The sequence below is a fragment of the Heptranchias perlo genome, unplaced genomic scaffold, assembly GCF_035084215.1.
Source record: "Heptranchias perlo isolate sHepPer1 unplaced genomic scaffold, sHepPer1.hap1 HAP1_SCAFFOLD_173, whole genome shotgun sequence".
Classification (NCBI taxonomy): Eukaryota; Metazoa; Chordata; class Chondrichthyes; order Hexanchiformes; family Hexanchidae; genus Heptranchias; species Heptranchias perlo.
Window position 1 is genome coordinate 246,971 of NW_027139001.1, and position 26,570 is coordinate 273,540.

Genomic DNA, 26,570 nt, shown 5'->3' on the forward strand with positions numbered 1-26,570 from the left:
GGCCCAGGTTGATTAGATGATACCAAAGTTCGCAGCAAAAGTTCTTCTGCTAGGATTGTAAGCTGAGCAGCTCTGGATCGAAGGGAGTAATCTTACAAAAACAACAGTCGCAGTGCAAGGCAAACACCGTCCCTGCCTTAAGATAAACGCCCACAGTTTCGGCTGTCTGCAAACTGACTTTATTTGTTCACTTTCGTAATGAGGATTTTGCAAAAAATCTTGAATATTGTGTTAATGTGTCATTACCAAACGTGTTGGGGAAGAGGTTAGAGAAGGGAGACTAATTAACTAAAGTTTATGGTGTTTCCCGATCAGAGTTTGTATTGTTTCATCTACTGTAGGACAAGCGGACTGCACGCACCTAAAGCTGAAACTGAGACAGGCTCACATCCAGATCCCTGGACTAAACCTACCTGGAGATTGCAGAGGGTAACCAGGATCAAAGCAGTGCAGAGTGAGCTGAGAGATGATAATGAAAACACAGCAGGAAAAGAAGCATTTCAGCAGCTCCGACTCCAAGGAGGACAGCAACAAACTAGAATGTCGCTATCAGTTTTGCGGGCACACTTTGAGAATCACTGGGGACTCCAGCAATAAAGTTGTGATACCAGCAACAATCTGGGAAGCTTTAAGTCCAATGTTTGGTGTAAATGCTTGGATCTGATAGAGGGAAACCAAACCCAGAGCCTCTTCCTTCCACTACAGCAACCGCACCACCCCTCCACCCCCACCCCGCCATGTTGGACAAGCGCGACTCGAGGCATTGGTTTTGCAGACGAACATAAATAAGAACATCGGAATTGCTAGAATAAAGATTAATGTACATCTTGCTCGCCGTCTACCTTCCTGGTAGTCACATAACACGTTAAGAACAGAGTTTTAGACTAATAATAGCAATCAATCCCCATCAATTAGTCTCCATCAGACCCAGACATGAGCCATGGAAAACCCTTGGTTGTTGAGAGCTTTGGTAACCATAGGTCTAAAGTCACCTGTTCCTTCCAAGCCTTCTCCACTCAACACATTTCATGTCTCCAATTAATCATCTACTTGCTCACTCATTTAACCTGTTTATATCCCTTAGCAGACACTTTGTGTCGTCCTCACATCTTATTTTCCCACCTAACTTTGTATTGTCAGCAAACCTGGATACATTACACTCGGTTCCTTCATCTATGTTTTAATATGGACTGTAAAAAGCTGAGGCCCAAGCAGGGATCTTTGCAGTACCCCACTAGTTACAACCTGCCAACCTGAATATGACCCGTTTATCACGACTCTCTGTTTTCTGTCCGTGAACCAACACTCTAACCATGCTAATATATTACCCCCAACCCCATGAGCCCCTTTTTACTCTTTTACTCTATCATAAGCATTTGTGAATTTGAACACATCTTTTAAATCTCATCTTAACCTTCTCTGGTCTAACAGAACAACCCCAGGTTCTCCAGTCTCCCCACTTCACTGAAGTATCCCTGGTACCATTCTAGTAAATCTCCACTGCACTGCCCCTAAAGCCTTGACATTGTTCCTAAAGTGGAGCCCAGGATTAGACTCAATCCTCCAGCTGGGGCCTCCCCAGTGATTTATAAAAGTTTAGCGTCACTTCCTTCCTTTTGTATTCTGTGCCGATTTTGATTAACCAAGGGTCCCGTTGCTTTTTTAACAGCCTTCTCAACTTGCCTTGCCACCTTCAAAGATTTGTGTACGTACACCCCGAGTTCTCTCTGTTCCTGCACCCCCTCCAAAATGGTACCATTTTGTTTAGATTTCCTCGTCTTATTCTTCCTATCAAAATGTATCATTTCACAGTTCTCTGTGTTAAATTTCATCTTGTATTTATCTGTTCTTATCCTCCACATTGTTTACTACATTTCCGAGTTTTGTGCCATCTGCAAATTTTGAAATTATACCCCCTATGCCCAGGTCCAGGTCATTAATATATATCAAAAAGATCAATGGTCCTAATACAGACCCCTGGGGAACACCACTGTATAATTCCCTCCAGCCTGAAAAATAACCGTTCACAACTACTCTCTGCTTTCTGTCTCTTAGCCAATTTCATATCCACGCTGCCCCTGTCCCGTTAATCCCAAGGGCATCAATTTTGCCAACTCATCTATAACGTGGTACTTTGAAAATTCATGTAAACAAACATAACTGCACGAACACCATCAACCCTATTTATTACTTCATCAAATAACTCAATCAAGTTTATCAAACATGATTTGCCTTTAAGAAATCCGAGCTGACTGTCGTTTATTAAAACATGTTTTTCCAAGTGACGATTAATTTTGTCCCAGATTACTGCCTCTAAAAGTTTCCCCACCACCGACGTTAGGCTGACTGGACTGTCGTTACCAGCTTTATGCTTCTCCCCTTTTTTGAACAGGAGTTTAACATTTGCAACTGGCCAGTCCTCTGGCACCATCCACATATCCAAGGAGGATTGAAAGATTGTGGTTATAACCTCTGATATTTCCACCCTTACTTCCCACAACAACCCAGAATGCATCCAACCTTGACCGCGTGGATTTTCTACTTTGAGTACTGCCAACCTTTTTAGTACATCCTCCACTATCTCTTCCTTTACTGGGACATTGACAGCATCCTCTTCTTTTGTGAATATAGATGCAAAGTATTCATTTAGTACCCCAGCCATGACTCCACAATCGGTTCGTTCTTTTGTCGCTAATTGGCCCCATCCTTCCTTTGACTATCCTTTTGCTATTTGTCTGTTTAGAAAAGACTTTACTGTTCTATTTTATGTTATCTGCCATTATTTTCTCGTACACTCTCTTCGCCCCTATTATTTCCTTTTTCATTTATCCTCTGCCCTTCATGTATTCTGCTTCATTTTCGAATGTATTATGGTCCTGACATTGGTCATAAACCTCCTTTCTCTGTTTCGTTTTAATCTCTATATTTTTAGTTATCCAGTGAGCTCCAGCTTTGGATGCCCTTCCTATCCCCCTCATTGGAATGTGTTTAGTTTGTGCCCGAACTAGCTTCTCCTTGAAGGCCTCGCATTGCTTATTTACTGTTTAACAGCCAGTCTTTGTTTGCAGTCAACCTGGGCCGGATCCCTTTCCAACTCACTGAAATTACCCCTCAGCACCTTCACCTTTGATTGATCCCTGTCTCTTTCCATAACTACTCTACACCTAATATATACCATCCATGGCACCATGTTCTGTCTTCATACCATCCATGGATCCATGTTCTGTCTTCATACCATCCATGGCACCAAAAATTGTTCTTACGCTCCAGGCCACATTTACCGGGTTTGCCTCCTCCCTGACACAATGTAATGGATTTATTAACTCCTTGTATCATGTCTTGGGTTTATACTCTCCAAGTCACCATACCCTGGGTTTATGCCATCCTTATCATCATGTACTCGGTTTATACCCCAGCTGGCACAAAGTACTGATTGATGTATCCTCATTGGAATCAATATGGGGTTAATACTCCACCAGCACCATGTATTATGTTTATACCCTCATTGACACCATACACTGGGTATCCACCATCCTTTATCCACTACACTGGGTATTCACCATCCTTGATCCCCTACACTGGGTATCCACCATCCTTGATATCCTACACTGGCTATCCACCATCCTTGATATCCTACAGTGGGTATCCACCATCCTTGATCCCCTACAATGGGTATCCATCATCCTTGATCCCCTACACTGGGTATCCACCATCCTTGATATCCTACACTGGGTATCCACCATCCTTGATACCCTACACTGGGTATCCACCATCCTTGATATCCTACTGCGGTATATCGACCATTGTTAGCACCGTGCGCGAGGTTTATTTTATTTGTTCATGGGATGTGGGCGTCACTGACAAGGTCAGTATTTATAGCCCATCCCTAATTGCCCTTGAGTATACACAATCATTAGCACCATGCGTGGTGTATCCACCATCTTTGACACCATTCCCGGTGTATACACCATCATTGACACCATATATTGGGTTCTAACCATCACAACACGATGTTCAGATTTTCATATCTTCCTTGGAACCAAGAACTAGATTTATATCTTCCTTGAAATTACTTACAGGCTTGCACCCTCCCTTGCTCCCTCCCTTGCACCTTCCTTTGCACTTATCCCTGCACCCTCCCATGCGCCCACCCTTGCATCAAAGCTTGCTCCCTCCCTTGTACCCTCCCTTGCACCCTCCCTTGTTCCTACCTTGCACCATCCCTTGCACTGATCTCTGCACCCTCCCATGCTCCCACCCTTGCATCCAAGCTTGATCCCTCCCTTGCACCCTCCCTCGCTCCCTACCTTGCACCATCCCTTGCACTGATCCCTGCACCCTCCCATGCTCCCTCCCTTGCACCCTCCCTTTTTCCTTACCTTGCACCTTCCCTTGCACCTATCCTTGCACCCTCCCTTGCTCCGACCCTTGCACCCTTCCTTCCATCCTCCCTTGGACTTTCCCTTGCTCCCTCCCTTGCACCCTCCCTTGCAACTTCCCTTGGAGCGTGAACTTGGATTCAGAAAGTTGCAGGTGAACGAATTCTAACGTTAATGCCATATTTTGTTTCAGGGCCTCGTTCTCTGCCGGTTCTTTGAGAAAGAGAATATCAGTTTTTCTGGGAAGAAGCTGATTGAATTGGGGTCGGACACTGGGATCGTGGGGATTCTTGCCATCCTGCTGGGTAAGTTAAAAGTTCCAAGCGATAGCACTTTGCATGTGTGAGGGAGAGCGATGAAATGTAATGGAGCAGGGCGGCTATATCGTGAGAAGGACAATGACAGTGACTGGTCATTGGGTGATTAAACCCCCAGTAATATGCACGGTTTGTGAACGCTGCAGTCTGTTCTTCTTTTGAGGTCCTTATTGTTGACAGTTCTTCACCTCCAGTTTTGATCAGTTTGGAAGAGAATGCTTTCAAACTACAGGACCCTTACCTCAGGTAATAAGAATGATGCCTCAAAAAGGTCGCAACTTTCTGGACTCAGCCGCTCCACCTGCCATTTTGGAGCAAGTCCCTCCTCCCATCGGGGAGCGGGATCTCAACTGAACTGCTGTTGATCTGTGAAAATCCAGTGAACGTAAAATTCCAGGAAATTAAGAAGTGAAACATTTGAACACATGCTCCTTGAGTTGAGGAGTTGAGAACGAGATACCTATCAGAAATGGCCTGGTTATATTCAATGTAATATTTGCACAACATCCTGAACATCTCGACTCTGATCAGATATTTAACGGGGAAGCAGTAGCTTTTGATCATGTTTATGTGTCCTTGTGAGCTCCAGTCACGTGTCCAGCACCCAACTGATGGTCAAATTATATACCATAAAACAGTAAGCATGCCTTTAGAATAAAATAATGAAGCAGTCCGTGCCCGCATGCAGCACAACCTGGACAATATCCAGGCTTGGCTGTTCTGTAGCAAGTAACATTCGTGCCAAACAAGAGCCAGGCAATGACCAGCTCCAACACGAACCACCTCACCTTGACATCAAGCGGCATGACCATCGCCGAGTCCACGACCATCAACATCCTGGGGGTCACCATTGACCAGAAACGTAAATGGAACAGCCACATAAATGGTGTGGCGACAAGCGCAGGTCAGAGGCCATGTATTCTGCGGCATTATCTGAGGAATTGCAGAAGGAAATAAACACCGTGTTATCACTTGTGACCTTATCATGGAGGGAAGGTCACCAATTTAGCAGCTGAAGATAGTTGGAGCTAGCTCACTGCCCTGCGATGTCCTGGGGCTGAGATGATTGGCCTCCAACAACCACTACGATATTCCTTTGCGCCAGCTATGACTCCAGCCCCTGGAGAGTTTACCCCCTGATTCCAATTGACGACAGTTTTACTCGGGATCATTAATACCACACTCGGACAAATGCTGCCTTGATGTCAAGGGCAGTCACTCTCACCTCACCTCTGGAATTCAGTTCTCTTTTCCATGTTTGGACCAAGGCTGTAATGAGGTCTGGAGCCGAGTGGTCCTGGTGAACTCAAACTGACCATCATTTTGGCGATGATGGAGAGCAGGCTGATGGCACGGTAATTGGCCGGATTGGATTTGTCCCGCTTTTTGTGGACAGGACATACCTGGACAATTTTCCACTTTTTAGTCGGGTAGATGACAGTGTTGCAGTTGTACTGGAACAGCTCAGGTCATAAGAACATAAGAACATAAAAAATAGGAGCAGGAGTAGGCCAATCGGCCCCTCGAGCCTGCTCCGCCATTCAATAAGATCATGGCTGATCTGATCCCAACCACAAATCTAAAGAACACAAGAAGTAGGAGCAGGACCCGGCCACTCAGCCCCTGGGCCCTCTCCGCCACCCACAGGGCATTGACCGATCCGAACTCAGCTTCATGTCGAATTTCCTGCCCGCTCCCCGTATCCCCTAATTCCCTTTACTTCTAGAAAACTGTCTATTTCTGTTTTAAATTTATCTAATGATGTAGCTTCCACAGCTTCCTGGGGCAGCAAATTCCACAGACCTACCACCCTCTGAGTGAAGAAGTTTCTCCTCATCTCAGTTTTGAAAGTGCAGCCCATTATTCTAAGATTATGCCCCCTAGTTCTAGTTTCACCCATCTTTGGGAACATCCTTACTGCATCCACCCGATCAAGCCCCTTCACAATCTTATATGTTTCAATAAGATCGCCTCTCATTCTTCTGAACTCCAATGAGTAGAGTCCCAATCTACTCAACCTCTCCTCATATGTCCACCCCCTCATCCCCGGGATTAACCGAGTGAACCTTCTTTGTACTGCCTCGAGATCAAGTATGTCTTTTCTGAAGTGTGGACACCAAAATTGTATGCAGTATTCCAGGTGCGGTCTCACCAATACCTTATATAACTGCATCAATACCTCCCTGTATTTATATTCTATCCCCCGAGCAATAAAAGCCAACATTCCGTTGGCTTTCTTGATCACCTGCTGCACCTGCATACCAACTTTTTGATTTTCTTGCACTAGGGCCCCCAGATCCCTTTGTACTGCAGTACTTTCCAGTCTCTCGCCATTAAGAAAATAACTTGCTCTCTGATTTTTCCTGCCAAAGTGCATAACCTCACATTTTCCAATATTATATTGCATCTGCCAAATCTCCGCCCACTCACCCAGCCTGTCTATATCCCCTTGCAGGTTTTTTCTGTCCTCCTCACTCTCTACTTTCCCTCCCATCTTTGTATCATCTGCAAATTTTGATATGTTGCACTCGGTCCCCTCCTCCAAATCGTTAATATAGATTGTAAAGAGTTGGGGACCCAGCACCGACCCCTGTGGAACACCACTGGTTACTGGTTGCAAGTCAGAGAATGAACCATTTATCCCAACTCTCTGCCTCCTGTTCGATAACCAATCCTCCACCCATGCTGGGCACAGCTTATTCTGGAGCACAGGTCTTCAGCACTACAGCCGGGATGTTGTCGTGACACATAGCCTTTGCCATGTCCATGAACTCAGACACTTTTTGTTCTCACGTGGAGTGAATGTAATTGGCTGTAGACTGGTATCTGTGACGATGGGGACCTCAGGAAGAGGCTGAGAATGATCATCCACTTAGCACTTCTTGCTGCAGATTGTTGTAAGCACATCAAACTTTTTTTTTGCACTCAGGAAATCAAGAGATATGGGAATCGGGCGGGAAAGTGGAGTCGAGTTCGAAGAGCAGCCATGGTCTTATCGAATGAGGGAACAGGCTCGAGGGGCCGTATGGCCTATTCCTGCTCCAATTTCTGATGTTCTTGCGTTCCCATGTACGGGGCTGCGCTCTTGTTGAGGATGAATATGTTCATCGAGCATCCTTCTCCTGTTAGTTGCTTAATTTGCGACCACCATTCGCGACTGGATATGACCGGATTTCAGAGCTTTGACCTGATTGTTTGGTTTGGGGATTGCTGAACTCTGTGCATCGCATTGTACTCTCACAGTTTGTAATGCATGGTGCTCTCACTCTTTGTAATCCACGGTTCTCTCACTGTGATCCACGGTTCTTTCCCTGTTCATAATGCATGGTGCTCTCACTGTTTATAATGCATGGTGCTCTTACTGTTTACAATGCACGGTGCTCCCACTGTTTATAATGCACGGTGCTCTCACTTTTTTAATGCATGGCGCTCTCACTGCTTATAATGTATGGTGCTCTCACTGATAAAAATGCATGGTGCTCTCACTGTTTTTAATGCGCGGTGCTCTCACTGTTTATATTGCATGGTGCTCTCAATGTTTATAATCATGGTGCTCTCACTGTTAGTAATGCATGCTGCTCTCACTGTTTATAATGCATGGTGATCTCACTGTTTATAGTGCATGGTGCTCTCACTGTTTATAATGCATGGTGCTCTCACTGTTTATAATGCATGGTGCTCTCACTGTTTATAATGCACGGTGCTCTCGCTGTTTATAATGGATGGTGCTCTGACTGTTTATAATGCATGGTGCTCTCACTGTTTATAATGCATGGTGCTCTCACTGCTTAAAATGCATGGTGCTCTCACTGTTTATAATGCATGGTGCTCTCACTGTTTATAATGCATGGTGCTCTCACTGTTTATAATGCATGGTGCTCTCACTGTTTATAATGCATGGTGCTCTCACTGTTTATAATGCATGGTGCTCTAACTGTTTCGAATGCATGGTAATCCTTGCTGTCGCTTCACCAAGTTGGCACCTGATTTTCAGATGCACCCAGTGCCGCTGCTGGCGCGCTCTTCTACATTCCTCATTGAAATAGATTTGGTCACCTATCTTGATGGTGATGAGAAGTGAGTGATATGTCGGGCCCTGCGGTGATAAGATTGTTGTGATATACCATTATGCTTCTGCTAAGGGCCCACGGCGCCTCATGAGTGCCTGCTTTTGAGCTGCTAGATTTGTTATTAATCTAACCCGCTCAGCAGGGTGGTAGTGCCACACGACACGATGGAGGGTTTCCGCAGTGTGAGGAAACGTCTGGTTCTCTGAATATATCAGACCGTTGCTTGAGTAGTTTGTGAGGCAGCTCTCCCGACTTTGACAGCAGTCCGCAGTTGATAGCGAGGAGACCTTGCAAGGCCAACTCGGCTGGCTGTGCCTTTTTCTGTCCCAATTCTATGCCAAGATCGCAGCTTTAACCTTATTTTGATACCGCGGCGTGGCTTTCAAGGCCACACGAGAGGGCAGTAAAGCATCAACCACATTGGTGTGGGACTGGAGTCACACACAGGCCAGATTGACGAAAGGGCAGACTTCCTTCCCTAAAGGACATTAGTGAACCTGTTGTGTTTTTGTGACAATCGGATAGTTTCATGGTCACTTTCGGGCGGATATTGACTTCGAACTGCAGTTCAAAACGTGTGATAGCGAGTCGACAGCCAAAAGTTAAAATCGGGACGGATGTTCAACGGGCGACAAACTCGTTCTCACCGGTTTTACGCTGCGGCACAAAATCAATATCGCCCCATTCACTGATACCAGCTTTTTATGTTGTCATTGTTAAACCGAAATCAAATTCTCAAACTGTCGTGGTTGGATCTGAACTCAAGTTGCTGGATTTTTAGTCCAGAGTTTTGGATTATTGATCGAGTGAAATAACCGCTGAGCTAATGTAATCACTGATCAAACTCACCACCGATCCGCTGTTTCACTGGTTTTTCAGTGCTGTGACACTGCACAAGTTGATCATTATATTTAACAGCCTTTGCTGTGTTCATCTGCTTTGCCCCCGAACCCCTGTTGCCCACATTTACCATTTCCAGGTTGGTGTCAGAGGGAAGCAATAAGTGAAGATACGTCATTGCTCTTTTACATTCTCCTGGCAGGTGGAGATGTGACCTTGACAGACAAACCAGAAGTTCTGAATCAAATGGAACTCAACGTGGCCACCTATGTCCCCTCTTCAATTATCCAGCGGTCAAATGTCTCTGCTCTCTCGTGGGGTGAAAACCATGATCAGTTTCCAACAGACAACGATATCATCCTGGGATCCAATATGGTCTACAAGAAACGTGAATTCCACTTACTGCTAGAGACCCTACAACATATGAGCAACCAAAAACACGATCATTTACATCTGCTCCAAGATGCGCGAGTTCATGGGAGCCATCACATTTTCACGAGCAGCTCATTTCACAGCATTTTAACTCCGAAATTGTTCATAGTGTCCCAGATAAAGAAATCAACCTGTACAAAGTGACCAAAAAATGTTCCTGGCACTTATTAAGAAGAATATTCCAGTGAATAGGGTGGAGGCAGTTAAAGGTCTCATGATGGGAAGAAGCGAGGGGAGAATGGCACAACAGGCAAGAGTCAGAGGACTGAATGATGTAGGAGGAGGTTGCAGAGATAGTGGGATTGGGATTTCCATTGATTCTAACACCATAACTCTGACACTCTTACTCTAAACCCAAAACCTAATCCTGACTTCACAGCCCTAGACAAATCCGAACCCTAGCCCTAGCCCTAGACCTAACCAAAACCCTAATCCGATTAATGCCACTGTAACCTGACTAGAGTAAGGCTGGCAGGGAGGGTTAGAGTTCAGGGTTATGAACCCTGTACAGAGTCAGCTTCACCCTGTATCTAACTTCTGTCCAGCACTGCACAACACAACACATGACCTACAACTTTCCCCTACTGAAGTTTTGCTCTCCCACTACGTTCACGCTTGTGTGATGATTGCATCCTTTAAATTGACCCAGTTGAAGACTGCGCTGATGTTGTGCAGCAGAGAGGATATTACGAGATCAAACTTAGGCCCTCCCTACCTAACAGCTTAGTGGGATACACGGACTGCAGCCGTTCAAGAAGAAGGCTCACCACCACTTTCTCAAGGGCAACTAGTGAGGGGCAACAGATTCTAGCCTTGCCAGCGACGCCAACACCCTGATAATGAAAAGATATAAAAAAGAAAACTTGTCAACTTCTCTGATCGAATTATTCCATTTGCCGCATTTTGTAGTGAACTTCAATATATAAAGAACAAACGCTTTTACAAGAAGATTCATTCACCGGGACTAAGCTCAGTTTTAGCAGGGTCCCAGTTAGACACACGTAACGGACATAGTTCCCTAACCATAACCGATTTGAATCCTGGTGCGGGAGGGTATCTGAGTAAATAAGGAAAAACTGCTTCCAGTGGTAGAAGGATCGGTAATCAGAGGACACAGATTGAAGGTGATCGGCAAAAGAGCCAGAGGCGACATGAGGAAACATTTATTTAATGCAGCGAGTTGTCACGATCTGGAATGCACTGTCTGAAAGGGTGGTGGATTCATATTCAATAGTCACTTTTTAAAAGGAATTAGATAAATACTTGAAGGGAAAAAATCACAGGGCTATGGGGGAAGAGCAGGGGAATTGGACTAATTTGATTGCTCTTTCAAAAAGACGCCCAGGCACGTTGGGCCAAATAGCTCCCTCCTGTGCTGTACCTACTATGATACTGTGGTACTATGTGAAAGAGTCAGCAGGAAACTTAGTTCAGTGGACAGACATCTAAAGCTGTGGCAGGTACACACACAATGAAATAATATTTCGTAACAGTGATAACCAATAAATACTTTGAAATCCCAGTTCAACTGAACCATGTCATTGAGGAGAAAGAACTCCTTGTAACAGTGAGACCGTGAGCTGTCTCGGTATCAATCACTGAAAACACATTCATGAAATTATATTCCAGGACAGGTTAGCTCCACAACATGAAACTGTTAACAGCTCCTCGTGGTCTGATGCCACGCCTTTGCCCAATCAAAAGATAGAAAAAGGATAGAACAGAGTACTTTCTAAATGGTAAAAAGTTAAGAACAGTGGATGTCCAAAGGGACTTAGGGGTTCAGGTACAGAGATCATTGAAGTGTCATGAACAGGTGCAGAAAATAATCAAGAAGGCTAATACAATGCTGGCCTTTATGTCTAGGGGACTAGGGTACAAGGGGGCAGAAGTTATGCTGCAGCTATACAAAACCCTGGTTACACCGCACCTGGAGTACTGTGAGCAGTTCTGGGCATCGCACCTTCGGAAGGACATATTGGCCTTGGAGGGAGTGCAGCGTGGGTTTACTAGAATGATACCAGGACATCAAGGGTTGAGTTACGAGGAGAGATTACACAAATTGGGGTTGTATTCTCTAGAGTTTAGAAGGTTAAGTGGTGATCTGATCGAAGTTTATAAGATATTAAGGGGAACGGATAGGGTGGATAGAGAGAAACTATTTCCGCTGGTTGGGGATTCTAGGAGCAGGGGGCACAGTCTAAAAATTAGAGCCAGACCTTTCAGGAGCGAGATTAGAAAACATTTCTACACACAAAGGTTGGTAGAAGTTTGGAACTCTCTTCCGCAAACGGCAATTGATAGTAGCTCAATCGCTAAATTTAGATGTGAGATAGATAGCTTTTTGGCAACCAAAGGTATTAAGGGAAATGGGCCAAAGGCAGGTATGTGGAGTTAGATCACAGATCAGCCATGATTTTATCAAATGGTGGAGTAGGCCCGAGGGGCTGAATGGCCTACTCCTGTTCCTATGTTCCTTTGTTTCCTATGTGGAGAGGATGTTTCCCCTGGCTAGAGAGTCCAGAACATATTCTCAGGATAAGGAGTCCGCCATTAGGACTGAGATGTGAAGGAATTTAATCACTCAGAAGGTGGTGAATTTTTAGAATTCTCTCCCCCAGAGTACTTTAGATGCTCAGTCATTGATATATTCAAGATTGAAATTGATAGATTTTTGGAGTCGAATGGAATCGAGGATCAGGTGGGAAGGTGGAGTTGAGATCGAAGATCAGCCATGATCTTATTAAATGGCAGCGCAACCTCGAGGGGCCGTATGGTGTACTCCTGCTCCTATTTCTTATGTTCTTATGAACCTGTGACAATACGGTGCTCCCTCCAACAGTACTGCGCTCCCTCAGTACTGCACTGCAGTGTCAGGGAGGGGTGAGGCCTGATGGATTTTAATTGTAAGAAAGGGTGAAATTGGAATCACCAATCAAAAAAAAACAGGGGTGGGGATAGAATCCTTGGCTAGGATGTGGAGATTGTGGAGCCAAAGATCATGACTGTGCAATTTTTAACTGGAGGGAATTGTGGCTCCACTCAAACAGGATGTGGGTCTGACATCACAAAGATATTGGAAGGGTCAAGAGAGGCGGTGGTTTTGTCAGCGTTCACCTGAAAGCTGGTCCATGTCTGTGGACTGTGTCACCAAAGGGCAGCATGTAGATGAGGAAGAGGAGGGAGCCAAGGATTGAACCTTTAGAAACGTCAGAGATAACGGTGATAGGGTGGGAAGAGAAGCTTCACCTGGCTCTGATCAGATAGGTGAATGGAACCAAGTGAAGGGAGTCCCAGCAAAAGAGGCCAGTGTCCGATGAATGAGGAGTTGATGGGTGGGTTGTCTGTAGGTGTGGAGATGGGGAATGGTTGGCCATTGGGCGGATTGAACCCAAGGATGAGCATGATAAATGTAATGGATATGGGATAGGAAGTCAGTGAGGGTTACTGAGGCCGAGCAGGACCTGGTGCTGGTTGGACACGGACCACGCAGTTTTGGACGAGCTGACATTTATGGAAGATGCAGGTTGGGATGCCGGCCGGGAGTGCATTGGAGGAATGGAGTCTGAAGGGGTCAAAGGCATTGATGAGGGTTTCAGTGGGCAATGGGCTGAGGAAGGAACCGAGGCGGGTGAGGGAATCACGGGGCCTTTGTGATGGAGGATCATGAGCACAGCTCTGTGTTATACGGGACCTATTTTCGTGGAGCCGTTAACCAATGTAGAATAAACGGGTAAACATCCACATTAAAATAGCGGAGAGAGGAATGTCAATGGGCCACGTTCAGTGTCCGTCCCCTAATATCACCCACAGTCATTTCTAGGCTGCAATCCTCAACCTGCCCTTTAACTGTCCCCGTGTCAGAGACTCACAATTCATATTTTAACTGGGAAACTGCAGGAACAGAGTTAAACGGGTCTGCTTGTGTCCCTGGATTCAGTTTACACTGCGGAGAATCAGTAACATTTATAAATGAATCTTCAGGAGTGAACATAGTCAATACAATTATATAAAAACTGTAAATGAAGCCGTTTATTATTGTTGGATCAGTCCTTTATGAGAGCAGATTTAAACTTTATTCCTGAGAGAGATCTAATTAAGATAATAACCTGGGCTTTGTGATGTTTGTGTTCTATCCACCACATTATTTACATCGAAGTCAAAGCTGCTGATGTGATGTGTTTGTTAAACTGTTTGTTAAACTGACTGTAACTAATAGCAATGGTCAGGGGTAAAACCGTGTCAGTGGAGACTTATCCCGTGTATAAATCAGGGATTGTTGGAATGGATCAGCTCAGAGTGCCTGCTGGAGCTGTGGTTTCCAGGCCAACAGAAGTCAGTGCTTCTCACAGAAATGGGATATTCAATAACCGATCAGATAGAACGCATTTATTATCCTGTTCTTGCAGCCATTGGAGTTCCAGGTAAGCCGTTATCTCAGCTGTTAATGGTGTTAATCGGTGCTAACACTGCTGCTGTACTTGGCAAATTGTTTTTTGTCCCTACATATTTTGCACAGTCACTTGTTCTGTTCAATTGGTTGAATTATAGAATGTGTTAAGTCTCTGCTCTTTCGGTATTGAGGAGCTGCATTATGTCTGTCATGAATTTGTCTACCCAACCCTGGCATTGTTACTGGATTATTCTCTGTACTGAATATATTGGAATCAGGTGTCTCGGCTAAGAGTTGGTATCAGACCACGAGGAGCTGTTAATGATTTCTGGTTGTGGAACTAACCTGTCCTGGAATATGTTTTCATCAATGTTTTTTCAATGATTGATAATGAGACAGCTCAAGGTCTCAGTGTTACAAGGAGGCAGCGGAATGTCCTCCCTCCCCAATAACATGTTTCAGTTTAACTGGGATTTCAATGTATTTATTGATGATCACTGTTATGAAATATGATTTCATTATGTGTGTATCTGACGCCGCTTCAGATGTCTGGCTACGGAATTGAGTTTGCTGCTGACTCTTTCACATCTCCTTCTCTGTTTCACTGTGGATGAATTCACTGACTGTCACTGGGCTTCACTGTAAAATGAAAGGTTTTGATGTTTTGTTGTCTCAATTTGCACCGTGTCAGTTGGAATCAGGAGCCCTTCTATGTATCTGTAGGTTATAAGTGTGATTTTGGCGTTTTGTTAATTAAGCAATCCCGCCATCTATCACTTTACTTTGTAATCACTGGAGAAGGAATCTCAATTATTGTGAGAACTGCCTGGGAGAGGCATTCGTTTCTGTTTATTCCATGATTTGTCGATTTAATGAACAGTGTTGGTGAACAGGTGGAGAATTGGATGATCTGTAGAAACATTAAACTATTCCACAGAGGCTTTACTCTTTCACAAACTAACACTGAGAATAGGATCGGTGGAACACGGGGCTGGTAAACAGAATGCAGGCACAGGATGATAGGATTTATTCTGATATGAAAATGGACTTGAGAAAGAGAAGCGAATGAATGATGGAGAGGGCGACTGAGCGGGAAAGCGAGAGGCTGCGGTGTGAACAATTCATCAGAATGAACTGCGGAAACTTCCAGTACAATTAAACACAGAAAATGTGATTTGAAGGTGTTAATATGATGTGGTCAGATTGGGTGAGTTTTTATTGTGGGACTCGCTCCTTATGTTTATATCCCTGTCAGGTCCTCAGTCTGTTTTTGTGAACGTTCCTTGTTTTCCAACTTAACACTAAATATCATTAAAATTTACTTCAAAAATAGAATCAGAAATTTCTTGATTGCAATAAATTATTCGGAAACTGTATTTTTCAAGCTCAGATAAGTTCAATAACAACGTGATTAATTTTATTAATACTTTTCATTTTAAGTTTCATTGAAATTGCAAATTAAAATTATTAAATACATTTTGTACCAAACACATGTTCCCTGACAGCAATAACTTCAGAAACGAACTGTTTAATGTCTTAGATGGATTGTGTTAGTGCGACCTATAGATTAGATTTCCCTTAAAACTCTGATATCGTCTCTCCCTCTGAATCCCAGCCTCTGCTCCCATTGCAATGAATCCTCTGTCTGGTGGGTTGCATCAGTTGGTCCGTTTTCCCAAACCATCTGCACCTGACTCCCCTCCAGCTCCGACACGTTCATGTTCACTACTCTTTTCCTTGTCTCCCTCCCAATCTCACTCACTCTCGGCTGTCTTAACTCACAGCAACACACGAGCTGCACCTCCCCCTGTCCCTTCACCTTCCCGGCCCTTCCCATTCCTTCCCCGTCCGTCTGGGTCCCAAACCCGGCTTTAATCCGCTGGATTCCCGGTGTTTAAAACGTCTTCTCCTTTCCCCACCGGCACTGCGCCCTCACTCAGCCCTTCCAGTGGATCCGGTGCTCACTTTATTCACTTTCTGTATCCATCTCCCAATTCTTTATTGATCATTGTGTTTAAAAACATCTCTCTGCCCGAATGTGCTGCCCAGGTCAATCAATCACTTTCCACCCTTCGATGCAGCAACAAAGCTGGAAATTTCACCCCAGATCCTCTCAATCTGCTGCTTTGTCTCCAGGTCTGATCAGTAATTTCTCTGGTTTTCTCTCCCTTACAGTTAACTTGGTGGCGATTGTGATCCTGTCCCGAGGAAAGTGCGGTCTCTCCAAATGTATCAGTCGCTACCTGGTGGGAATGGCAGTGGCCGATTTTCTGGTCGTTATCGCTGATCCGATATTGAGGGCGATTAATTTGATGTATTTCCCACGGTCATTCCTGGACATTACTCCCGTGTGTAGCTTTATTTACTTCTTGGGTTTTGCAACCACGGTAGTTTCTGTTTGGTTCACAGTCGCTTTCACCTTTGATCGATTTGTGGCCATCTGTTGTGTGAAGCTGAAAACTAAATATTGCACCGAGAGAACGGCGGCTGTGGTTCTGGGAACAGTGAGTGTGCTGGGCTGTTTAGAGAGTGTCCCCACGTACTTTATATATGAACCTAAATTTATAATTGACAATGTTCCCTTGTTTTGTCAGGGTAAACCGAGCTTCCGTACTTCCTCCGCATGGGCCGCATTTGACATGATTAACCTCATTTTAACCCCTTGTGTCCCGTTCTGTCTGATTTTGCTGTTCAATGTTTTGACGGTCAGGCGTATTTTAATGTCCAGTCGAGTCCGCAGGGGACTCCGGGGCCGCAGCAATGGAGAGAATCAGAGTGATCCAGAGATGGAGAACCGAAAGAAATCCATCATTTTACTCTTCAGCATATCGGGCAGTTTTATACTGTTATGGCTGACACAGGTTGTATTTTACATTTATCTGCGAATTGTAGACGTGCGGTATATTTACTCCTACTCTGACCCCCGTTATATCACAGATCGCACAGCAAAGATGCTGCAACTTCTCAGTTCCTGCACAAACACGTGTATTTATGTCCTGACCCAGACTAAATTCAGAGAGGAGCTGAAGAACGCGGTGAAATATCCACTCAATATAATTGTTAAATTAGTGAAATCATAGAAAGAGCTGAAGGGTTTCAAGCACTAGAACTAAATCCCATTTCAAGCTCCATCTACCACACTTCCCAGGGGACGGAAAGTACATTTTATATAAGCAGCACATAGCCATTAAATGATCTTAAATCTGATTCTGAGATTATGTTTTATTGATAATCTGACCTGTTGTGGCAGGATTTATTCTGCAGATGACCCATGAATTTTTGCTCTTAATGGCGGCACTAAAGAGCTTAGTTGGAATTTAAATAAATAGCCGCCGGGCAAAATTTGCAAAGCTGGGAATCAAAGTAGCTGCGGTGGGACTGATCAGAATGAGTGCACTGCACATAAATGAAAAGATTTCCTGGGATGCTACCGGGACTTGATGGTTTGACTTATAGGGAGAGGTTAGACAGACTGGGACTTTTTTCCCTGGAGAGTAGGAGGTTTAGGGGTGATCTTATAGATGTCTATAAAATAATGAGGGGCATAGATAAGGTAGATAGTCAAAATCTTTTCCCAAAGGTAGGGTAGTCTATAACGAGGGGGCATAGATTTAAGGTGAGAGAGGAGAGATACAAAAGGGTCCAGAGGGGCAATTTTTTCACTCAAAGGGTGGTGAGTGTCTGGAACGAGCTGCCAGAGGCAGTAGTAGAGGCGGGTACAATTTTGTCTTTTAAAAAGCATTTGGACAGTTACATGGGTAAGATGGGTATAGACGGATATGGGCCAAGTGCAGGAAATTGGGACTAGCTTAGTGGTATAAACTGGGCGACATGGACATGTTTGGCCGAAGGGCCTGTTTCCATGTTGTAACTTCTATGATTCTATGATTCTATGAAATGGACAGGGAGAGAGAGTGTGAGAGGCATAGAGAGGGGGAGAGAGGGAGTGAGAGACGGAGCGAGAGTGACAAAAGACAGGGAGATGGAGACAGAGGGCGGGGGACAGAGACTGAGAGAAGGAGAGATACAGAGAGGGAGAGCAAGGGGGAGAGAGTGACAGAGCGACATAGAGAAACACACAGCGAAAAAGAGTGGGAGAGATAGATAGTGATTTGGAGAGCGAGAATGAGACAGTGAGTGAGAGCGAGAAAGAGAGAGAGAGAGAGGCAGAGTGCGTCACAAGGAAAGAGTCAGAGAGAAACAAAGACAGTTGGAGATAGTGGGACAGAGAGAAAGAGAGAAAGACAGACAGCGACAGAGAGAGATAGAGACGGGGAGAGGTGGGGACAGAGAGAGAGAACACAGGGACAACATAAATATAATGATTAAATAGTGGAGAAAATTAAAGCAGATTCACATAAAAGGGAGAGGGTGTGTGAGAGAGAGAGAGATAGAAACAAAGAGGGGCAGAGACAGAGTTGTACAGAGTGGGAGATAAATAAAGACAGTTTGTAAGACAGGAGAGAAAAATAAAGAGAGAAAGAAGAGTGAAAGAAAGCATTTATATAAATATCATGAGAGCGAGCAAGCAGACATGGATGGAAGGAGAGAGAAAGAGAGAGACTGACAAAGAAGTGCAAAGTGATGGAAGCAGAAGTGGAAATAACAAGATAGAAAAACAGGCAGAAAATATATAGAGACAAACGATTTAAACAGAGAACAGACACAATGAAAGACGGACAAACATATATAGTGACTGGAGTGTGGAGAGAGGAGTGAGAATAGAACACGGAAAGCATTAAATAACCAAACAAACTGTGTAATCAGCCTGGAGTGTGTGAGAGTGCTGACCAGCAGAACAGCAGCAGATGAAGCAGGCCAGACAGTTCATGTTTGTTCTGGGGTAACACTCTTGTGGATTTAATTTTGACATTTCTAAAGGTGATGCCTGGAGGCTGCACAATAAAGTCACTCAGTCTTGTGTACCTGACCCTGACCATTACTGACTGGAGGAGTTTCCCAGCTGCTCTGTGTAGTAAACATTCATCTGATAAACGAAAGCCTGAGACTAAATCGGCTTCAGTATGTCTGAAGGAAAAGGACGATTAAAATGATTGTTAATGATACATTGTAAAAGATCACACGGCAGAGGATAGATCACCATAGCAACAAGAACGATTCCGGGAGGGCTAGTGGTGGTTTGAACTCCTGCCGACTTAACTCAGTTACGTTGTGGACACTGAGAGAAAACAAGTGAAGTGTCAATCAATCGTGGGTTGTATTTGTAGGAACCGATTGATGAGAAGCCACCGTGCCAGAGGTGTGATTCTGTGTAGAAACTATCTTTTCAAGCTGGGCAGAAGTTGAGTGGAGAGAGACTCAGATCCACCACGACTGCTCCAACCTCAGCTTTCGCTTCCTGGCAGCACCACCTCACCTGGAATCGACATAACTGCTCGCTACATCCCAGCTTGATGCCTCGATGCTGGTTCATAGATTGCCTGTGAAGCAGATGACCTGGATACAAGCGAAAGTCAAGCTACACTATAACGGTATCCGTCAGAACACCTGAAATCTTCCCGGCAAGATTGAGCCAACCATCAGGATATAACTTTCGATCTGGGTTTAGTCTAAGATAGATATTTGATTTGCAAACGGTTATGCATTTTAGGAATTCAGAATGTGTTGTTTTATTGGTTTAAAACAATTCTAAATCGGGCATAAACCTAAGTTGTGTTTAAATTGTAATGTTAGTTTTTCCAGTGTATTAATAGTAATAAATTATTGTTTTCTTTATAAAGTTTGTGCCTGAAGTTTCTTGTGGAAAGAGAGCTCATCAAGTTATTAAAGATTTCCAACTTCCCTCAGCAGCCTTTCGTTCTGCAAAAAAACGTTATCGGTTAATTAATGGTGATTAAAACAATGATTGTTTTTTGTTCTTCGCAAAGAGTTTGAGTGAGTTCATGCGATTAATATAACAAGTGTTCAAAAGCTGCATTCTTGACCGGGAATCGAACCCAGGCAACGGTGGTAAAAGCGCCGAATCCTAACCACTAGGCCACCAAAGAACTCAATTCCAGTTTTATCAGTTGTAACACGGAATACCCTTTCTCTGTACTTCAGCTTTTAATTCTTTTTACCTCCGGATATTCCCGTGATTAAATAGGAATAAATTACAATAGGCTCAGGAAAACCCGGGGAGATGGCATCCCGCTCACCGAGCCTTTCCAGCAGCATTTACCTCACCAACCACTGGAGTGAGTGAAACTTTCTCCGTGGTGGGGGGGGGGGGTGTCTCAATGCAGAAAGGATGACGATTGAAATAGCCATTTAGCAGTCAGGATGGCCGAGGGGTCTAAGGCGCTGCGTTGAGTTCGTAACTCCCCTCCTCTGGAGGCGTGGGTTCGTATCCCACTTCTGACATCAGTTATTTTGACTCCTATTTTATTTGTTGCTTGAGCTGCAGTTGATTTTTCGGCCCAGTTGATTTGCTCTTCCCGCAATCGCCAACCCGGTCTCCATCCACGGCACGTTTTGACGCCCACCAGCTCATCCCTAAACCGAGCTTTAAATGAAAATATGCTGGAAACACAAGGCGGTCATTCAACAACTATGGAGAGAACAGACACTTGTGAAATGTTCCATAGGAACAGAAGAAGGCCATTCAGCCCCTCGAGCCCGCTCCATCATTTGATTAGATCATGGCTGATCTGTGATCTCACTCCATGTACCTGCCTTTGGCGCATATCCCTTCATACCTTCGGTTGGCAAAAAGCTTTCGAACTCAGATTTAAAATTAGCAATTGAACTCGCATCAATTGCCCTTTGCAGAAGAGAGTTCCAAACTTCTACCAACCTTTGAGTGCAGAAGTGTTTTCTAATCTCACTCCTGAAAGACAGCTGAGAGGAGCCGAGCCGAGCGGAGGGAGCGTCCGATAAAAGGCGGGATTTCAGAGCGCTGAGAACAGCTGAGAGGAGCCGAGCCGAGCGGAGGGAGCGTCCGATAAAAGGCGGGATTTCAGAGCGCTGAGAACAGCTGAGAGGAGCCGAGCCGAGCGGAGGGAGCGTCCGATAAAAGGCGGGATTTCAGAGCGCTGAGAACAGCTGAGAGGAGCGGAGCCGAGCGGAGGGAGCGTCCGATAAAAGGAGGGATTTCAGAGCGCTGAGAACAGCTGAGAGGAGCCGAGCGGAGGGAGCGTCCGATAAAAGGCGGGATTTCAGAGCGCTGAGAACAGCTGAGAGGAGCCGAGCCGAGCGGAGGGAGCGTCCGATAAAAGGCGGGATTTCAGAGCGCTGAGAACAGCTGAGAGGAGCCGAGCCGAGCGGAGGGAGCGTCCGATAAAAGGCGGGATTTCAGAGCGCTGAGAACAGCTGAGAGGAGCGGAGCCGAGCGGAGGGAGCGTCCGATAAAAGGAGGGATTTCAGAGCGCTGAGAACAGCTGAGAGGAGCCGAGCCGAGCGGAGGGAGCGTCCGATAAAAGGCGGGATTTCAGAGCGCTGAGAACAGCTGAGAGGAGCCGAGCCGAGCGGAGGGAGCGTCCGATAAAAGGCGGGATTTCAGAGCGCTGAGAACAGCTGAGAGGAGCCGAGCCGAGCGGAGGGAGCGTCCGATAAAAGGCGGGATTTCAGAGCGCTGAGAACAGCTGAGAGGAGCCGAGCCGAGCGGAGGGAGCGTCCGATAAAAGGCGGGATTTCAGAGCGCTGAGAGGAGCCGAGCGGAGCTGCGACCGGGTTCGAAGTGACGTCAGAAATCAGATCGGGACGCGACACAGGGGAGGCACCTGATTGGTGAGTAGGTTCAGGTGAGTATTTCTCCTTATCCACAGGAACTGAAGTAAAAGGAAAGGGAAGGTCTGCAGGTCTTATAGGAAGTAGCGTTTATTTTTTAGTGAATCAAGGTCCCTAGTGTAGTTAACATTCTCTAAATTGAGAACAATTTAAAGGAGTAAACTCCTTAAAGGGAGTGGTAAGTAGTTTTTCTTTCCTTTTTTTTTCTCTTGACATTGTAGTTGTTCTTAAGCTAATTTAAGGGTTAAGTCATGGCAGGAGATCCCAGCGCCGTGTCATGTTCCTCTTGTGGGATGTGGGAATTCAGGGCTCCTTCCTGTATCCCTGATTCCTTCACCTGCGGGAAGTGTGTCCAGCTGCAGCTATTGTTTGACCGCTTGACGGCTCTGGAGCTGCGGATGGACTCACTTTGGATCATCCGCGATGCTGAGAAAGTCGTGGATAGCACGTTCAGTGAGTTGGTCACACCGCAGATAAAAATTACTGAGGGAGATAGTGAATGGGTGACCAACAGACAGAGGAAGAGTAGGAAGGCAGTGCAGGGGTCCCCTGCGGTCATCTCCCTCCAAAACAGGTATACCGTTTTGGATACTGTTGGCGGAGATGACTCACCAGGGGAAGGTGGCAGTGGCCAGGTTCATGGCACCGTGGCTGGCTCTGCTGCACAGGAGGGCAGGAAAAAGAGTGGCAGAGCTATAGTGATAGGGGACTCGATTGTAAGGGGAATAGACAGGCGTTTCTGTGGACGCAACCGAGACTCCAGGATGGTATGTTGCCTCCCTGGTGCAAGGGTCAAGGATGTCTCGGAGCGGCTGCAGGACATTCTGGAGGGGGAGGGTGAACAGCCAGTTGTCGTGGTGCATATAGGCACCAACGATATAGGTAAAAAACAGGATGAGGTCCTACAAGCTGAATTTAGGGAGTTAGGAGTTAAACTAAAGAGTAGGACCTCAAAGATAGTAATCTCAGGATTGCTACCAGTGCCACGGGCTAGTCAGAGTAGGAATGACAGGATAGCTAAGATGAATACGTGGCTTGAGAGATGGTGCAAGCTGGAGGGATTCAAATTCCTGGGCCATTGGAACCGGTTCTGGGGGAGGTGGGACCAGTACAAATTGGACGGTCTGCATCTGGGCAGGACTGGGACCAATGTCCTAGGGGGAGTGTTTGCCAGTGCTGTTGGGGAGGGTTTAAACTAATGTGGCAGGGGGATGGGAACCGATGCAGGAAGTCAGTGGGAAATAAAGTGGTGACAGAAACAAAAGGCAGTAAGGGAGAGTGTACAGTACATGACCGGACAGATGGTCTGAGAAAGCAGGGCAAAGACCAAGGGAAGTCTAGATTAAACTGCATTTATTTTAATGCAAGAAGTCTGATGGGCAAGGCAGATGAACTCAGGGCATGGATGGGTACATGGGACTGGGATGTTATAGCTATTACTGAAACATGGCTAAGGGAGGGGCAGGACTGGCAGCTCAATGTTCCAGGGTACAGATGCTATAGGAAAGATAGAGCAGGAGGTAAGAGAGGAGGGGGAGTTGCGTTCTTGATTAGGGAGAACATCACGGCAGTAGTGAGAGGGGATATATCCGAGGGTTCGCCCACTGAGTCCATATGGGTAGAACTGAAAAATAAGAAGGGAGAGATCACTTTGATAGGATTGTACTACAGACCCCCAAATAGTCAACGGGAAATTGAGGAGCAAATATGTAAGGAGATTACAGACAGCTGCAAGAAAAATAGGGTGGTAATAGTAGGGGACTTTAACTTTCCCAACATTGACTGGGACAGCCATAGCATTAGGGGCTTGGATGGAGAGAAATTTGTTGAGTGTATTCAGGAGGAATTTCTCATTCAGCATGTGGATGGCCCGACTAGAGAGGGGGCAAAACTTGACCTCCTCTTGGGAAATAAGGAAGGGCAGGTGACAGAAGTGTTAGTGAGGGATCACTTTGGGACCAGTGATCATAATTCCATTAGTTTTAAGATAGCTATGGAGAAGGATAGGTCTGGCCCAAAAGTTAAAATTCTAAATTGGGGAAAGGCCAATTTTGATGGTATTAGACAGGAACTTTCAGAAGTTGATTGGGAGAGTCTGTTGGCAGGCAAAGGGACGTCTGGTAAGTGGGAGGCTTTCAAAAGTGTGTTAACCAGGGTTCAGGGTAAGCACATTCCTTATAAAGTGAAGGGCAAGGCTGGTAGAAGTAGGGAACCTTGGATGACTCGGGAGATTGAGGCACTAGTCAAAAATAAGAAGGAGGCATATGACATGCATAGGCAGCTGGGATCAAGTGGATCCCTTGAAGAGTATAGAGATTGCCGGAGTAGAGTTAAGAGAGAAATCAGGAGGGCAAAAAGGGGATATGAGATTGCTTTGGCAGATCAGGCAAAGGTGAATCCAAAGAGCTTCTACAAATACATAAAGGGCAAAAGGGTAACTAGGGAGAGAGTAGGGCCTCTTAAGGATCAACAAGGTCATCTAAGTGCGGAACCACAAGAGATGGGTGAGATCCTGAATGAATATTTCACATCGGTATTTACGGTTGAGAAAGGCATGGATGTTAGGGAACTTGGGGAAATAAATAGTGATGTCTTGAGGAGTGTACATATTACAGAGAGGGAGGTGCTGGAAGTCTTAACGCGCATCAAGGTAGATAAATCTCCGGGACCTGATGAAATGTATCCCAGGACGTTATGGGAGGTTAGGGAGGAAATTGCGGGTCCCCTAGCAGAGATATTTGAATCATCCACCGCTACAGGTGAGGTGCCTGAAGATTGGAGGGTAGCAAATGTTGTGCCTTTGTTTAAGAAGGGCGGCAGGGAAAAGCCTGGGAACTACAGACCAGTGAGCCTGACATCTGTAGTGGGTAAGTTGTTAGAGGGTATTCTGAGGGACAGGATCTACAGGCATTTGGAGAGGCAGGGACTAATTAGGAACAGTCAGCATGGTTTTGTGAGAGGAAAATCATGTCTCACGAATTTGATTGAGTTTTTTGAAGGGGTAACCAAGAAGATAGATGAGGGCTGTGCAGTAGACGTGGTCTACATGGACTTCAGCAAAGCATTTGACAAGGTACCGCATGGTAGGTTGTTACATAAGGTTAAATCTCATGGGATCCAAGGTGAGGTAGCCAATTGGATACAAAATTGGCTTGACGACAGAAGACAGAGGGTGGTTGTCGAGGGTTGTTTTTCAAACTGGATGCCTGTGTCCAGCGGTGTGCCTCAGGGATCGGTGCTGGGTCCGCTGTTATTTGTTATTTATATTAATGATTTGGATGAGAATTTAGGAGGCATGGTTAGCAAGTTTGCAGATGACACCAAGATTGGTGGCATTGTGGACAGTGAAGAAGGTTATCTCGGATTGCAACGGGATCTTGATAAATTGGGCCAGTGGGCCGATGAATGGCAGATGGAGTTTAATTTAGATAAATGTGAGGTAATGCATTTTGGTAGATCGAATCGGGCCAGGACCTACTCCGTTAATGGTAGGGCGTTGGGGAGAGTTATAGAACAAAGAGATCTAGGAGTACAGATTCATAGCTCCTTGAAAGTGGAGTCACAGGTGGATAGGGTGGTGAAGAAGGCATTCAGCATGCTTGGTTTCATTGGTCAGAACATTGAATGCAGGAGTTGGGATGTCTTGTTGAAGTTGTACAGGGCATTGGTGAGGCCACACTTGGAGTACTGTGTACAGTTCTGGTCACCCTATTATAGAAAGGATATTATTAAACTAGAAAGAGTGCAGAAAAGATTTACTAGGGTGCTACCGGGACTTGATGGTTTGACTTACAGGGAGAGGTTAGACAGACTGGGACTTTATTCCCTGGAGAGTAGGAGGTTAAGGGGTGATCTTATAGAAGTCTATAAAATAATGAGGGGCATAGATAAGGTGGATAGTCAAAATCTTTTCCCAAAGGTAGGGGAGTCTATAACGAGGGGGCACAGATTTAAGGTGAGAGGGGAGAGATACAAAAGGATCCAGAGGGGCAATTTTTTCACTCAAAGGGTGGTGAGTGTCTGGAACGAGCTGCCAGAGGCAGTAGTAGAGGCGGGTACAATTTTGTCTTTTAAAAAGCATTTGGACAGTTACATGGGGAAGATGGGTATCGAGGGATATGGGCCAAGTGCAGGCAATTGGGACTAGCTTAGTGGTATAAACTGGGCGACATGGACATGTTGGGCCGAAGGGCCTGTTTCCATGTTGTAACTTCTATGATTCTATGAAAGGTCTGGCTCTAATTTTTAGACTGTGCCCCTTTCTCCTGGAAACCCCAACCAGCGGAAATAGTTTCTCTGTATCCAGAAAATATCAATGACACAGTCAATGAAAGGTGCAGTTCAGGAAGGCAACTCACCAGCACCTTCCCCAGAGCATTTTGGGATGGGCAATAAATGCTGACCTTGCCAT

The 26,570-nt window shown here is 45.4% G+C and overlaps 1 protein-coding gene across 1 annotated transcript; it reads left to right on the forward strand.

Moving 5' to 3' along the window:
* The first annotated feature begins 466 nt into the window (after positions 1–466).
* LOC137309634 (EEF1A lysine methyltransferase 3-like) lies at positions 467–10,182 on the forward strand. Its single transcript, XM_067977734.1, has 3 exons — positions 467–646; positions 4,573–4,684; positions 9,809–10,182. Exons 1-3 carry the CDS (start codon positions 467–469, stop codon positions 10,180–10,182), a joined length of 666 nt encoding a protein of 221 aa, XP_067833835.1.
* Positions 10,183–26,570: the final 16,388 nt, after the last annotated feature.

Bases quoted from the DNA above. Each gene is read 5' to 3' on its own strand.
- LOC137309634 (XM_067977734.1), top strand. From the start codon at position 467: ATGATAATGAAAACACAGCAGGAAAAGAAGCATTTCAGCAGCTCCGAC. The intron at 647-4,572 runs GTAAATGCTTGG...ATTTTGTTTCAG, and splicing joins CTTTAAGTCCAATGTTTGGT to GGCCTCGTTCTCTGCCGGTT. The intron at 4,685-9,808 runs GTAAGTTAAAAG...TTCTCCTGGCAG, and splicing joins GATTCTTGCCATCCTGCTGG to GTGGAGATGTGACCTTGACA.